The 14937-nt window shown below is 41.0% G+C and overlaps 1 protein-coding gene across 1 annotated transcript in view; it reads right to left on the bottom strand.

The window, feature by feature from the left end:
• LOC145415968 (uncharacterized) overlaps positions 1 to 11855 on the bottom strand; it is a 112744-nt gene extending 100889 nt beyond the window's left edge. Inside the window, exons 1-3 of the mRNA XM_080285074.1 lie at positions 11807 to 11855; positions 4182 to 4246; positions 942 to 1107 (exon numbers count right to left, since the gene is read on the bottom strand). Coding sequence (XP_080141200.1) covers positions 942 to 1107; positions 4182 to 4246; positions 11807 to 11855 — 280 coding nt within the window. The remainder of the gene's footprint in view (positions 1 to 941; positions 1108 to 4181; positions 4247 to 11806) is intronic.
• Between the last annotated feature and the right edge of the window lie 3082 nt (positions 11856 to 14937).

Consider the following 14937-nt stretch of genomic DNA (forward strand, 5'->3'; position numbering starts at 1 on the left):
TTTATTCAAAGGACAGTTTTACATCCGGGTTGTGAAGTGGCTGTCAGGTACACACACACACACACACACACACACACACACACACACACACACACACACACACACACACACACACACAGACTGAAATGGAGAAATAAATGGGAGTGTGCGTAGCCTATTTCAATGAGACATGCTATTCATTAGTTCTTCCACTATCATGTTCTTTCCCTTTCCTGGCTTTCCGTATCCTACCTCGCCCCAAATGCCAGAAAAATAATGCGGGGGGGGGGGGGATTCACACATATAAAGTGAATAACTATACAGGAAAAGCAATACCAGTGTTGCAACGAAGAGCATATTTATTATGTCCATATTTATTATGGGCATAATAAATATGCTGTTCGTTGCAACACTGGTACTGCTTTTCCTGCATAAATTGCGGTTCCCTCAGAACAAGCCTGTCTCAGTGAATAACTATCATACACCAACACAGCTAATAATTACTACAGGCTCATCATTTTAACTAAATACAATAAACAAACAATGGACTGAGAATAAAAATGCTCACCACAGAAGTGTCAAATGAACGCTAAAAAAACGTCAGATGAACGCCATACAACTCAACTGGACGCAACAAACACGCTGTATGATCACAACCTCAACTGAACACAACAAAAAACATAAACTCAGCACCACAAAAATGTCGGCAACCAAAGTCAACTGAATATAAACAACCAGATCAGTCATAATTTGTTTTTCCAGTTGATGGTGAACAAGTATATGGGGCCAGAGTTGCTGCATTGAGCCTAAAATATTTTGTTACTGGCATAGCGGGTGTAACAAACCAGAAACATAACTAATTCCATTTATCTAGAAAATGGTCATAGTCAATCCCGTATTACCCTCTCGTCATGGTAGGGCTGGCAATAGTAACGTAGTAGCTACACTGCCACTGTACTAACCCCAGTCTGTTTTAATAGGCACACCAATCATGTCAGGCAAGCAATCACCATGCATGGCCATCACACGCACTGAACGAAAAGATGTTCCCAACCGGGGGATAGTGCCTTGCCGCAGCGAGGCATGTGGAGGTTTAATTCCTGGAAGGATGTCGTATCTGAATCGCCACTATTAACAGCGGCACCATAACAGAGTCTCAGATCGTCCTGTTATGTGGCTATATGGTTACCACCCAGCATTATAAATGGTTTCCTGCCTGTTACAGGAAAACCATCAGGTTAAAATCACCTTAACAGGTATATGCAGCACTACATCGCCCGTAGATGATGATTGCCACTACTAACACTACTCTCTTTACGGTGACGGGGTTCGAAAGTAGTCCACCATAGCTCTGTACATTTTTGGATAGATAACCAGCCAACCTTCCTTGCAGGGAATACATGATCGAAAAACCTCCAGTCACGCCATCCTTAACCTCTTTAACCAACACGATGTCCTTCATTCTATCTCCAAATGATTTTTATTATGCCCCGGAAAAGTATCTCGATGGAAGTATGCAACATTACAACTGAGCCAAGTATCAAGTTACTGTATTCTGGTCAAAAGTCATCAAAAGCATTAAAACACAGCGATTATACTGCCGGTTTGTTTTCATAATAAATGAAAAAATATGAATAAATACATTCAGTATTGCCATGAAAAAAAAAGTCCCTTACCGGATGATGACGATTAATATACATTTGACCTTGGGAGCAGATGGCTGGTTGTTCCACGCGACATGCTATCACGGTATGGGGAACAACTGTGTCAAGTTATATCAGAATCTGTCCTCGCATGTGGAAGTTACAGAGCGGACACGGATGTAGGTATGGCGGTTAAGTATATGACAGCACCCGACCTAGTTTGAGCCCCAAGTGTGGTCTTGACCTTGGGAGTAGATGGCTGGTTGTTGCGCGCGACACACCGTCATGGTATAGGGAACAACTGTGTGAAGTTACATCAAAATCTGTCCATGCATGTGGAAGTTACACACGAAATTGCAGAGGGGACTGACGTGACCGCACAAACCAATGGTCCCCAACCGGTTTCACCAGTGGGGGACTAGTAAGAAAAATGTGCCACTCCATGATTAATGTAAATACAAAGTTGTGGTTCCATGAAATTGGATGAGCCTTAGTTATATGGATGGACTGAGCCTCCTTGGTTACTAGTCACAATTATCTTCCAGTCTGACTACACTTGGCCATCAACTGACCTAAATGGGAACAGGGATCTTTATGTAAAAAAAAAATGAGAGAGAGAGAGAGAGAGAGAGAGAGAGAGAGAATCAAGCAAGGTGCCGTAGCTACGAGTTTTACCAAGTATAGTACTCTTAACTCTATTACTGGTTTTTACTAATGCAGTCTTCCCAGTGACACATCATTAATATGCCCATCTTCACACACACACACACACACACACACAAACTCTCTCATGGGTCAGAAGGGCATTAGGGTGGGTGGGTTATGAACAGGAAGAAGGATGGTTTCATAAGAAGGCGACCGTCCCTCACGCATTTAGATGGTGCACTTATAAGGCGTAACCCCTACACAGACCAGCTTGCGGAGCTCCCCTGACACCTCTTCCTTAGCGATTTATTCTCCATACTTCATATATTCCTCCTACATGTCACTGACGCAAACGATGCCGATATAAACTTTAAAAAAATAACATACGAGAGAATCTTTCAACTCAACTGCTGTCACAGGATTAAATTTTAAGTGGCTATGGATTTTCTTAACACCTCTTTCTTAGCAATTTATTCTGCACATCACCTCACAATGCCATCTTGTATGTTACTGGTACACACTATAAAAATATTAAGATGACTTACATACAAGATAATGCTCAGGTGTAACAAAGAAAATAAATCAGTAAGGGAGAGGTGCTACATGCCTTCTATACTGCCTGAATAAGGATCTCTCTCTCTCTCTCTCTCTCTCTCTCTCTCTCTCTCTCTCTCTCACACACACACACACACACACACACACACACGAAAAACATTCCGGCCTGAAATTACTCTGGTGGGAGGGAAACGAAGAGAGATAGGAGGGAGGGAAGGAGATAGGAGGGAGGTAAGAAGACTCACAAAGGAACTGCAATAAAGGAGGGTCAAGGGAGACATTCTGTATGATGAAGAGAGAGTGAGAGGAGAGTGGCAAAGAGAATTCCAGTGTGGTAAAGAAGATGAATGGCCCAATGAACTAAAAGAATGCACTGTTCATCACCACCACCACTGCCAACTCAGTAACGTCAGGTATTCCTCCCATTAATGTAAGGGTTTGGTTGGTCAAGACACCTGGTAAAATGTTCCTGACAATATAACTAAGGGAAAAATAGCAAAAATAGATACATAATACGATGGTACTAATATCACCAATAATAATAATAATAATAATAATAATAATAATAATAATAACTACAAAATGCACTAATATCCTTCCCTCCTTCTGTATGCATAACTCCCTCCTCCTCCCCCCCAAAAAAAACATAGTAATAGAATTAAGATATGGCTTCCAACATAAATGTGCAACTGGAATGTCTGATGTTGGTGCAAATACTGCTTAAATACATCTTTTCACCATATACTTACAAAGCCACACACAACTACCAAACCAATGCATTACGATAAACAAGACTGTGAATGCAACCTATGTCTATACGATAAATGGATAAATGCCCAGCACCTCTTCCCACTTTACTTATGTATCTGGTACGTTAATATGTTCTAGTCCAGTAAGTTAATTAACAGAACAAATGTCAATATGATAAATGGGTAAATACTATATCTGAGAATATTAAAGCACAAATATACTACATAAACTGTCAAGGAAGTGATAGAAAGCCTCCTAAACTGACAAAAATAAGGACCCTTGACCTCTGACCTCTCATATCCAGGTATTATCAGAGACTGTAATATCAGGCTGTCTATTGTGCACCTGCTGTAACCTGAGAAAGATCCCTAACCGCCTTCATCTCAACTGTTGGCCAAATATAGCTTTAGTTACTGTGTCTCCTTGATTATTAGTCCAACCTTCCAGTCTGACTACACTTGGTTATCAACTGAACAGAATGGGGTTAAGAATTTCTGTTGGGTTAGAACAAATGCAGTAAACCAAATCACAGCGCTAGGTCAAAGGTCAAGGTGAGAAGCAGGAAGGGTGACACAGCAGCAACGAGACTGTATGGTCATTACCACTCACCCAATACATCCTTCCAATGATGCTCCCACAGGTGATGAACTGCAAAATTGTGACACCACACTCACCTGCAAAGAAATGAAATACAAAATTACTCAAGGTATATGCAAAAATACATACATCATTATACAATACACAAGAATTACACACACTGATTACCCAACATACACACATGAAATACATATATACTATACTAGATTAAATAAGACACCACCACATTGACCTGAAACACAAGAATCACATAGCTACAGCATTTAATAGCACTGTCACCACCACAATCACCTCTAAAACAATAAATGCACTCAACAATAACGTCACGTGCAACATAAGAAATATATACACATGAAATACTGCCATCACAGGTAACACAATTAATACACACAGTACCGCAGTTAATAAGTCACCTGCAACACACAAAATACATGAAAACATCCAACGCCACACTGTAAACATTCACATCATTAAACATTACCACCTGCAGTACCACCTCTAAAGACAGTAAATACATAGGGCCTATATGTACAACCTGAAATATTCACCTATAACACAATAAATACATAAAGCATTTAATATCACTGTTCCCACCACAGCTGACACAATAAATACATACCGGTAATAATTGAGCTACAAGAAAGTCCAACATAACAGTGATGGAAACTGTGAAGCTGCTTATGAGTATACGTTATTGTAATATTTTCCGACATTACAGTACAGTACTACATCCCAAACCTAAACATCCAAGACCCTCCACTTTTCGCACAAGTTTTTCATGCAAGAGAAAGGTATTGGTATCATTAGTAATCACATTCAATGCACACTCAAAGACAAAGTTTACCTGTAACAAGAAATACAATAAATGATATATTACTGCACTAAGACAAGTTGCTTCATTATATTAACTGTTCATGGTACTGTAAGCTAAATTTTGCATGATTTTCTCAGTTTATTACAGTATGATTTTCTTTTCATAATACTGTACAATATTCCATTTTTCGTAAAACCTTTGAACCTAAGCATTTCGGATGAGAGAGTTTGTCCTGTAGCTCTTCCAGCCCTGAATATGCCAACACTACAGCATTCCCCCACTTCAATATTCTAACAGTATAGTATTCCTCCCTCCAATATGCCAATAATGTATACAGTACTTCAGCCCCCAATGTTCTAGCATTACTGTACTGTATTTACATTTAATATACTGTACCAATATTATACAATTACAGTCTTCAGTATTTCAAGATTAACACATTCCAGCCACAATATATCAACATTACAGTATTTCAGTTAAAATATTACAGAATGACAGTATTCCAGCATTAATACTGCAACAACAACTAATTTCCAGGATTACAGCCTTCCTAAAATTCCAGTATTCCAGTATCAACATCCAAACAGTAACAATTTTCCAGCATTAAAGTCTTTCTAAAATTACAATAATCTAGTATCAATATTCCAAAGACAACAATTTTCCATCACTATTCTTCCTAAAATTACAGAATTCCAACAACAATTTTTCCAGCATTACAGTCTTTCTAAAATTACAATATGCCACCATCAATACTCCAACAACAATTTTCAGGCATTACAATCTTTCTAAAATTACAGTATGCCAACAACAACATTTTTCCAGCATTACAGTCTACTTAAAATTACAATATTCCAACATTATAAAATACCAGCAATAAGTTATGACATAAGAATGGTGATAATAAGTCTATCTTTAGGATTTTTATAACGTACACAGCAACTATATGACATTTTTTCATTCCAAACTCTATTTTCACACCACTGAATATTTACACAGCACAATATATTTCAGCAGTCCAATATATTTATAAATTTCATAATACACTGCAGAACATATTTTACACTGCACAGCCATATCAATTAATCTTCAAAACAAAATTAATAATAGAACTAATGAACCACACTGATTTTAAATGACTGGATAATATACTGCATCAATTAAAACCAATTTCACACCAAAGTAAATATCTGAACATGTTTATTAATCCATTTGCAATACTGTTATGTACAAGTGTTTGATGTCGGGAATAAACGCAGGAGGAAGTCAAGGTTAATGTGCGTTCACAAAGACCATAAAATTATTGTGGCACCATGTGTGTGTGTGTGTGTGTGTGTGTGTGTGTGTGTGTGTGTGTGTGTGTGAGATCAACTGAATTTTTACCTTCACTTCTGGCACAAACAGCTGGTTTCTGAACTTTCAAACCTAACCTAATCTAACATCATCTAACCTAATTTAACCTAACCCATTCTAACCAAACAAAATCTAACTATAAACAATTTAACCTTCTGTAACCAAATCTAACCAACTCAAACCAAGTCAAATAGAGCCTACCTATTTCCCTCCACCCTGCGCCATTAGCTTTGGGGTAATATTTTAACGGAATATTCACCACTGTTAATATTCACACAATGGAATGTTTCACATGGAATAAAAAACAGATAATAAGAAAGATACTGACAGACAAAAGCAAATCTCCACATTCCACTGTTGTATGAAAGCACCAATATACTGAAATCAAACAGGCACACATTAATCAAACAGCCGAGCACTCAATCGCTCCCAAGGGCCACTGATTGAAACCTGTAAAACATTAAACCATATAATATTGCCAGGTACAGTCAGCCCTCCATGTCTGTGGGTTGTTATTCACGGGTTAATAAATCACCTTAAAAAATGCAGTTTTCACAAATAGGTTAGATTCTGACATCTGATAATAAGTTTTGGAGCATTGCAAAGGGTTTTAGGCAATAACATACTTAAATTACAACTGCAGGGGATTTTTTTTTTTTTTTTTTTGTGTGCTAACAGTATGCTGATTTTCAGCATTAGCAGGCACTTCCACCCACACAAAAATGAATGTGGAGGACTGCTAAAAAAAAAAAAATGGTGTAGACACGTAGGCCTAAGTGGAAAAGTCTACCGTATGTTCAATAAATAAAAAACCAAGTAGTTCTCTAAATACAGTACTGTACATAATAAAAAAAAATGCTTATTGTTGCAAATTACTGTAAATTAGGTTGGGTCGGGTTCGGTTTGGTTTGGTTAGGTTGAGAGGCTTGGTTGTGTTAGATAAGGGTTTGTTACTCTTTCGTTAGGTTAGGTAAACATTTAAGTTGGGCGAGATTAATGTCATTAGTGTCACTGGGTTATGGGAAGGTAAGGTTGGCTTTTTAACAATAAATTCTGGTAGATCTATGCACTGTACGTTTTAGCATGTCTCCACCATTACACCTGAGAAACAAAACACATGCTGGAAAACTGCACATCAATAAAATCAACTGGAACGCAAAATCGACACAAAAATAACTGAAAACCACAAAATTTGTCAGAAAAGCATGGAGAACGTCCATGAATAAGAAGTCGTGAATTGGTAAGGTTTTTCTGCTGCTTAAACTTAACCATAACTTCTCCGATGCTGTATTCTCATTACCTTAAGTATTACACATTAATGCAACCTACATCTATCAAAATGATAATTAGGCTAAAGTTTATAAGAAAATACACTTGTAAATTATATGCACGGAAGCTCTCGTGTAGTTTCACCATATACATAAATAAATTTCTGCAAAAGGTCCATCAACTTAACCTTAAAAAAAAAAAAAAAATGCAGGATGTAAATTTAGTTTATACTACCTACCCAATAATGTTTTTGGTCATTCTGCAGTTACACACAAAGAGCTAATTCGTGACACTATTTCAGAGAATTAAAGTTAGCAGACTGAGATACTGTATACTGACTGGCAAAATTAAATCCCGAATTGCTGTTTGACCAACTGCAATTTTATTTTTTTTCCCTTCCTTTTCATATGCGCACACCCATATAAGAAATTCTAGAGTAAGAACCCTTGCACGTATGTATCTATTAAGTAAATATCTACCCTGTTTAAAATCACATATATTCTAACATATTCATCAGCCACCGTGGTGAGACGACCAAAGGGCTTATCACCATCTCCACCAGAGCACCACAGCCTGTAAATGTTCAATATGACATCCAGTACTACCTCTGAAATACTAATGTGGTGAAAATGTGGCTCCACGCTAGGCTGCTGCGGCTAGATGAAGGAATGTGGCCGACGTGGATGCTAAGGTGTGAAAGTTGCAGGTACCAAAAGACATCTCTGCTAAACATCAATATTTTGACAACAACTAACCCCTATCTGCTCCGAAATACGTAAGGATGTGGAAACGAGGCTCAGCTCTTCGTTTCTGGTATGAGGAGGAAGTTCTTGGCCGCTGGTCCTCGGATAAAAGTGTAAATCCAACGAGAGAACAGAACAACTACACACCGACGCGGAAGTCACGGGACGCCATTCTAAAACCCACCCGGAGGCACACTACAAAAAAACTCCAAAATTACAGTTTTATTATTTTCTATATTCATTTTACCTATTTTATCACATGAACACGTGCCAAATATTAAAAAAAACACTCTGAACAATAGATATAAATAACAGGCTGGTTTTGCTGTAATCCACCTGGAAAAACAATTGCATACAGCACAGCGTTATTTGTATTATAATAAGTCTGCAGCTGAGCTCTACGACCTTTTAAGCTCCACTGATGGCCAAGTGTGGCACGACGAGAGGGAAAAGTTGACTAGTAACCAAGGAGACTCATTCCTACCTCACCTAATTTCACATAACCACGATAGAGTACTCGATTTTTTTTTTACAGTGGTCCCGTTCCGTCAGATGAGAACAAAGCTGCTATATACTCTGTGATGGTGTGCTGCAGGCTGGATTAATTGGCATGCACAGGATGGGCTAAAAATACACAGAAGTATTGTAACGGGAGATAGTCACGAGGAAGTGCTTTGTCCGCTGTGTATTAATTAGTGAATCTCTCTCTCTCTCTCTCTCTCTCTCTCTCTCTCTCTCTCTCTCTCTCTGTCAACAGATATTAGTATTAACGTCAACTAGAACTTTCTCTGGTACACAAGGAAGCAATTGTAAGGAGAAGGAGAGAGAGAGAGAGAGAGAGAGAGAGAGAGAGAGAGAGAGAGAGGGAGGGAGACAGAGACTGAGAGGCCATGTGTGTATGCATATTTTTCGGATGCTGCACTGTGGAGTATGCATGAGCGGGCGAATGTGCGTTTATGTTGCATCCGTGTTGACCTAGAGAGAGAGAGAGAGAGAGAGATGCCTTTCTATGCCTTGAAGACGGAGGCCCCGGAGATTTGTAGTAGTAGTAGTAGTAATAGTAGTAATAGTAGCAGCAACCCCAGGCTCATTAGCAACCTGAACCCAGTGGACTGCAGACTTAAATCGCCCTTGTTCAGTCCACCATCCAACCTTTTGGGGAATAGGGAGGTAGGTGAGGGACGTGTGTATAACCAGGCAGTGGGGCCGCCTGGTTAGATCGGTGCCACCACATGAAGGAGTACAGCAGCGAGGTATCTAAGCTGCACACACACACACACACACACACACACACACACACACACACACACACACACACACACACACACACACACACGGAGCGATAGTCTGGTTGGATGGCTACTCTCTATGGTCGACTTTCATGATGCCTCTCTGAAGCTGAATGCGGTGCGGAAGAGAGGGAAGCCTTCACGTGGTGGCACTGATATAGCTGGGAGGATGAACTGCCTGGCTATACAAACGTCCGTCAAGTAGTTCCCTGTCTCCCGAAAGACGGATGGTGGACTGCAGGAGGAGGGGAACTTCAGCCTGCAGTCCACTGGGTTCTCGTATCAGATAAGCCTGGGGTTGAAACTACTACAGCTGCTACTACTACTACTACAACTACTACTACCACAATACCGAATACAATTTTAGCTCCATCCCTCCGTCTTCAGGAAATACGGACGATGAGAGAGAAAGAATAGGGTGATTTTTGGCGCGCGTGTGAAGGTGGTGACATTTGCAAAAGAGCCGGCCTGTTATTGGAAGCGAGACGCCTTGTGGAATGCTGTTATTAGGGAACTTGTGGCGCTGTGGTGGTGGTGGTGGTGGTGTGGAAGCTTGCTCCCCCCCCCTCTTCTTGCATCCACTGGTACCTTCGTAGTATGTCACCCCACACTTACCACACCACTCCACATCCTCCACCACCACCACATTACACCACTCCACAACCCCCACCACCACCACATTACACCACTCCACATCCCCCACCACCACCACATTACACCACTCTACAACCCCCACCACCACCACATTACACCACTCCACATCCTCCACTACCACCACATTACACCACTCCACACCACAATACACCATGTCGCACCCTATACCATCACACTCCACCACTCCACCATCACACTACACCACTCCACACCCTCTGCACCACACTACACCGTCATTTCCTACACCACTTCACACCCTCACCCTTCTCCACTTGACTCCACTCAAATACTTATAAAATTGCGCAGTGGCTTCTCTGATAAGCTGCCTATGTTTATTGAAAAATTTGGTGATTAAAGTAACATTCTGTCTGCAAGTAATATATCACTCCAAGAATTTGCTTTTGAAAATTACACGAAGGTGACACAATGTACCTCTACTCTTTTTACTCTGACTTCAAACTGCCATCCCTCCATCTTCACTATTAAGCTGTGGAAATAGGTTAACTTCAGATTACGATGCTAGTCACAAAGAAGTGCCATGGAAAGGATGTAGAGCCTTAGTGTCGTCTTTTTCCTCCACTAACCTGCGTGAAATAAGCTCCAAAAGGACGAAAATCTAGGCCAACTTAAGGCGAAAGGAGTATCGTAAGAAATACTGAATAATATTGACAGATTTTGAAACAGGAAGGGTAATCAATAAATACTGACACACACACACACACACACACACACACACACACACACACGTCCAGTGATACACACGCTCGAACACACACATTGTTTACATGTACGGGATGAGTGAGATTGAGGGGGGGAGGGGCGGGGGGAGGAAGCTTGCATTGAGGACAGATGTTGGAGATTACGTGTGTGTGTGTGTGTGTGTGTGTGTGTGTGTGTGTGTGTGTACTAAGCCTCTCATTTCTCGTGTGTTATGAGGACGGCTCAATCAATGTTCTCTCTCTCTCTCTCTCTCTCTCGTACGTCGTGATTGCGCGGCTGATTAGTAATATCCTGAAGCAGCCAAAAATATCCGCGCCGCCCACACCAGCAGACAGGGCCGTACCCACACCACACAAGGCAACTAGGGTGCAATATTAGGACTACCCTGCATATACCCGTTCTGTTCACGATGTAAGGCCAGGAAGAGATGTACGTACACCGTTATATTGGTTGTGTGTGTGTGTGTGTGTGTGTGTGTGTGTGTGTGTGTGTGTGTGTGTGTGTACCTATATTCTGTGCACCTGTCTCCTGTATTGGTTTTGTGTATGTATGTATGTATGATTGTATGTGTGTATGTATGTGTGTGTGAATGTTAGTGTGTGTGTGTGTGTGTGTGTGTGTGTGTGTGTGTGTGTGTGTGTGTGTGTGTGTGTGTGTGTGTGTGTGTGTATCTATATTCTGTGCACCTGTCTCCTATATTGGTTGTATGTATGTATGATCGTATTTTTGTATGTACTGTATGTATGTATGTGTGTGTGTGTGTGTGTGTGTGTGTGTGTGTCTATGTATTCTGTGCACCTGTGTCGTATATATTATAAACGTAGTCAATACCCAGCTGTGTCGGCATTGTGTTCAACCCCCCCTCCCCCCACCCGAACGTGCCCCCAGTGAGGTGGGGGGGGGGAAGGGAGCGGGTGTAATTATTAACGTGGGAGAGGAGGGGAAGGGAGAGGAGGGGAGGAGGGAAGGGGAGATAAAGACTGGGGAGAGGAGGGGAAGAGAGGGGAAGTACTCGTATGTTCAGCTTTTAATTTTTTTTTTCGTTTTAGTAAGCCTTTTCCGGTGACACACACACACACACACACACACACACACACACACACACACACACACACATAGCCTATATATACACACACACACATTCGTATATATTTGATGCAACGAGAGAGAACTGTTAACATCAAGGGTGGGGTTGCAAATCAGACCGAAAAAGACCTTGTAGGTTTTATAAGTACGGCCCCTGCAGATGGAGATGGGTAGAAGAACAGATAGATAGAGAGAGATAAACAGACAGATAGATATAAGAGAGAGAGAGAGAGAGAGAGAGAGAGAGAGAGAGAGAGAGAGAGAGAAACAAGATATCCCCACGCAGAAAAAAACGAAAAACGAAAAAAACGATAAAACTAAGCACGCCTGACACTCATACACCTAACCCCGTATTCTCGTCAGTTACAGAAGCTTCCTAACACCTCTTCCATAGCGATTTATTTTTGGATATGGCAGGTTAATATCCTTTTGTACGTTGTTTATGCAGAGTATGGCGATATTGAAAGGATTTACGTGACAATGAGTGTGGCAAAATAAGTCACTTAAGGAAAGGGTGTTATCACAATATATTAATACTAAAATATGATGCTGGTCACGAGGAAGTGCTGTGGAAATGATGTAAGGCCATAATGTCTTAGTGTACCATTGATCTACTGGAATAAGTTGGTGAATGGAATATAATAAGACTCTACCCCCCCTCCCCTCTCTCTCTCCAGTATCTATCATCCAATCCTCTTTTGCCCAGTCAGGAGCGTAGGGGAGCGAGGCTAGGCTATTCAGTCCCGATATTTAAGGCGAAGGTGACCAGCCTCATTCGCCCCTGAGTGGCACTACTGGTATGTGACTTCTGCATCCCAACGTTCCCTTGGATGCAACGCTCCCAATCCACTTTAACCGAATAGACCAATAGGAGTCGTTTGGTTATATGGTTACCACCCGACGTAGTAAATGGTTTTCTGGGTTACAGGAAACCATTTGGTTTGTCGCTCAGTGTAGAATCCTGTAAGGCAACGCTACATCAAGTGAGTGGATGATGGGCGCCCACACCTACCACAAAAGCAGAGTAGGAATTAATAGAATTAATAAAGATTTAGAGCAAAAGCAATGATTTAAGCTTCAGTACTTGCCTTTGATGATGACCGCGAGGAGCATGAAGGGCAGCATCATGTGTGTGTGTGTGTGTGTGTGTGTGTGTGGAGCTGTTAATTACACGTCAGGTGAGTCGGTGAGGCGGTAAAGGTGCCGTCACTGCCGATGATCACTTCCTGCATCACAACCCACCATCCTTACCAACACTTACACACTTCGCACCAATTTCTGTATATTACGCTAACAACTTTTTCGGTCTAACTTCTTATTAACTACCACTTCACTAGTCTCCGTTTTTGTTTTTATCCTTTACCAAATCATAATCGTTAGCCAAATATTTCTTTTCACATAAACTTGGTGTCGTAACAAGGAAGAGTGAAAGTGTGCGAGCCAGCGGTGCAGTACTCCCCACCGTAATGGCTGGACACGCACTGAGCCGCCATCCAATTCCGCGCCACAGTTTGTCAGGGAGCTCGACGAGTGCACAACTCATTTTTTTTTTTTTTCCACAGATGAATAGAAGGAAATATATAAACAAAAATTCCATAAGTCAGATTACATGTGTCCTCTCCTTCTTCTTCTCTTGCTTTTCTTTTTCTTTTTTTCACTGAAGAATCCCTATACGTGATTCTCACTCGGAAATCTAGATCGTACGAGTCACCAGCGATTATCATCAGAATTTTATAATGCACTCCGTCACTGCCATAGTTGTAATAAACGAACGATGAACACAAGGCTAGCAGCGATGAGTCCTTTTTCCACAGGCGTTGTGATCAATTTTTTTTTTTTTTTTTTAATGCAAGGAAGGATCAAATTCTAGAAGCTCCCAAGCCCATTCCTTTCATGAGAAAAAAAAAAAAAAAAGAGCCAGATTCAAGATACATGCATTTCTTGATGCCTGGACACACTGTTCAAGACTGGAAATGTAAGAATAAACAGCCCAACATTTGATTTTAAGCCAATCAACACGCAAATGTGACACGAAGGCAAGGGTCTTTCATGAGATTTTTTTTTCGTTTTCTCTGGAACCAGGAACTAAACTTGCCATAATTCACCACAAGAAGACGAGACGTGTGTGTGTGTGATCCCTGAAGCACTACACTACACTCACCTTAGCTTGGCGTAGATTTTCTTCCTTTTGCAGCCATCTCCCTTAGCTCAGTGGTACAATAAGACAATTATATACCTCTCCACTTCATCCCCCTTCCCCATCTTTAGTCTCCCCCTTCCTCTCTCCTCCATCACTCACATGCACTCTTATCAGCCTTCATTCTATATTTTCTCCACATGGCCAAAACATCTCAACTGTTTACGAGTTGGGTAGCTGCCCTTTGTACCCAGTGACTCCTGAGGATTGGGATGCAGGAATTGGAACCCATTTTAGGGGGTCTGCAATTTACTGTGAAGCCATTTTTCTGAGGCAGGAGCAAGAGTAACTTCGGATTGCAAGCCTATAATGGCCTTGGTTTAGCTCTCATGGGCCTGTTTTCATACTTAGGTGTTTAACTTTTAGGAAAACTTAAGGGCAGTATCAGTGCTCTTACATCACAGAGTGAGAGCATCATCTTTTCCTACTGGCCATTGTTACAATGACCCTTTCTGGAGTTGGTTGAACCTCCACTGTTATACGAATGCTTTCCAAACTCTGCAGTTGAATGACATACTTGTTATATCTTCCTATCCTCTTACAGTTTCATTCAAGTACGGAGAGACTTCTTGAATCGGAGGGATCTGATACAGCTTTCATTCATCCCATCGCAGCATTAGGTTTTTCGTAAACTGCCTACCATAAA

Source organism: Coenobita brevimanus, chromosome 13 (genome assembly GCF_032717465.1).
Source record: "Coenobita brevimanus isolate Jiangsu-jjx chromosome 13, ASM3271746v2, whole genome shotgun sequence".
Taxonomy (NCBI): Eukaryota; Metazoa; Arthropoda; class Malacostraca; order Decapoda; family Coenobitidae; genus Coenobita; species Coenobita brevimanus.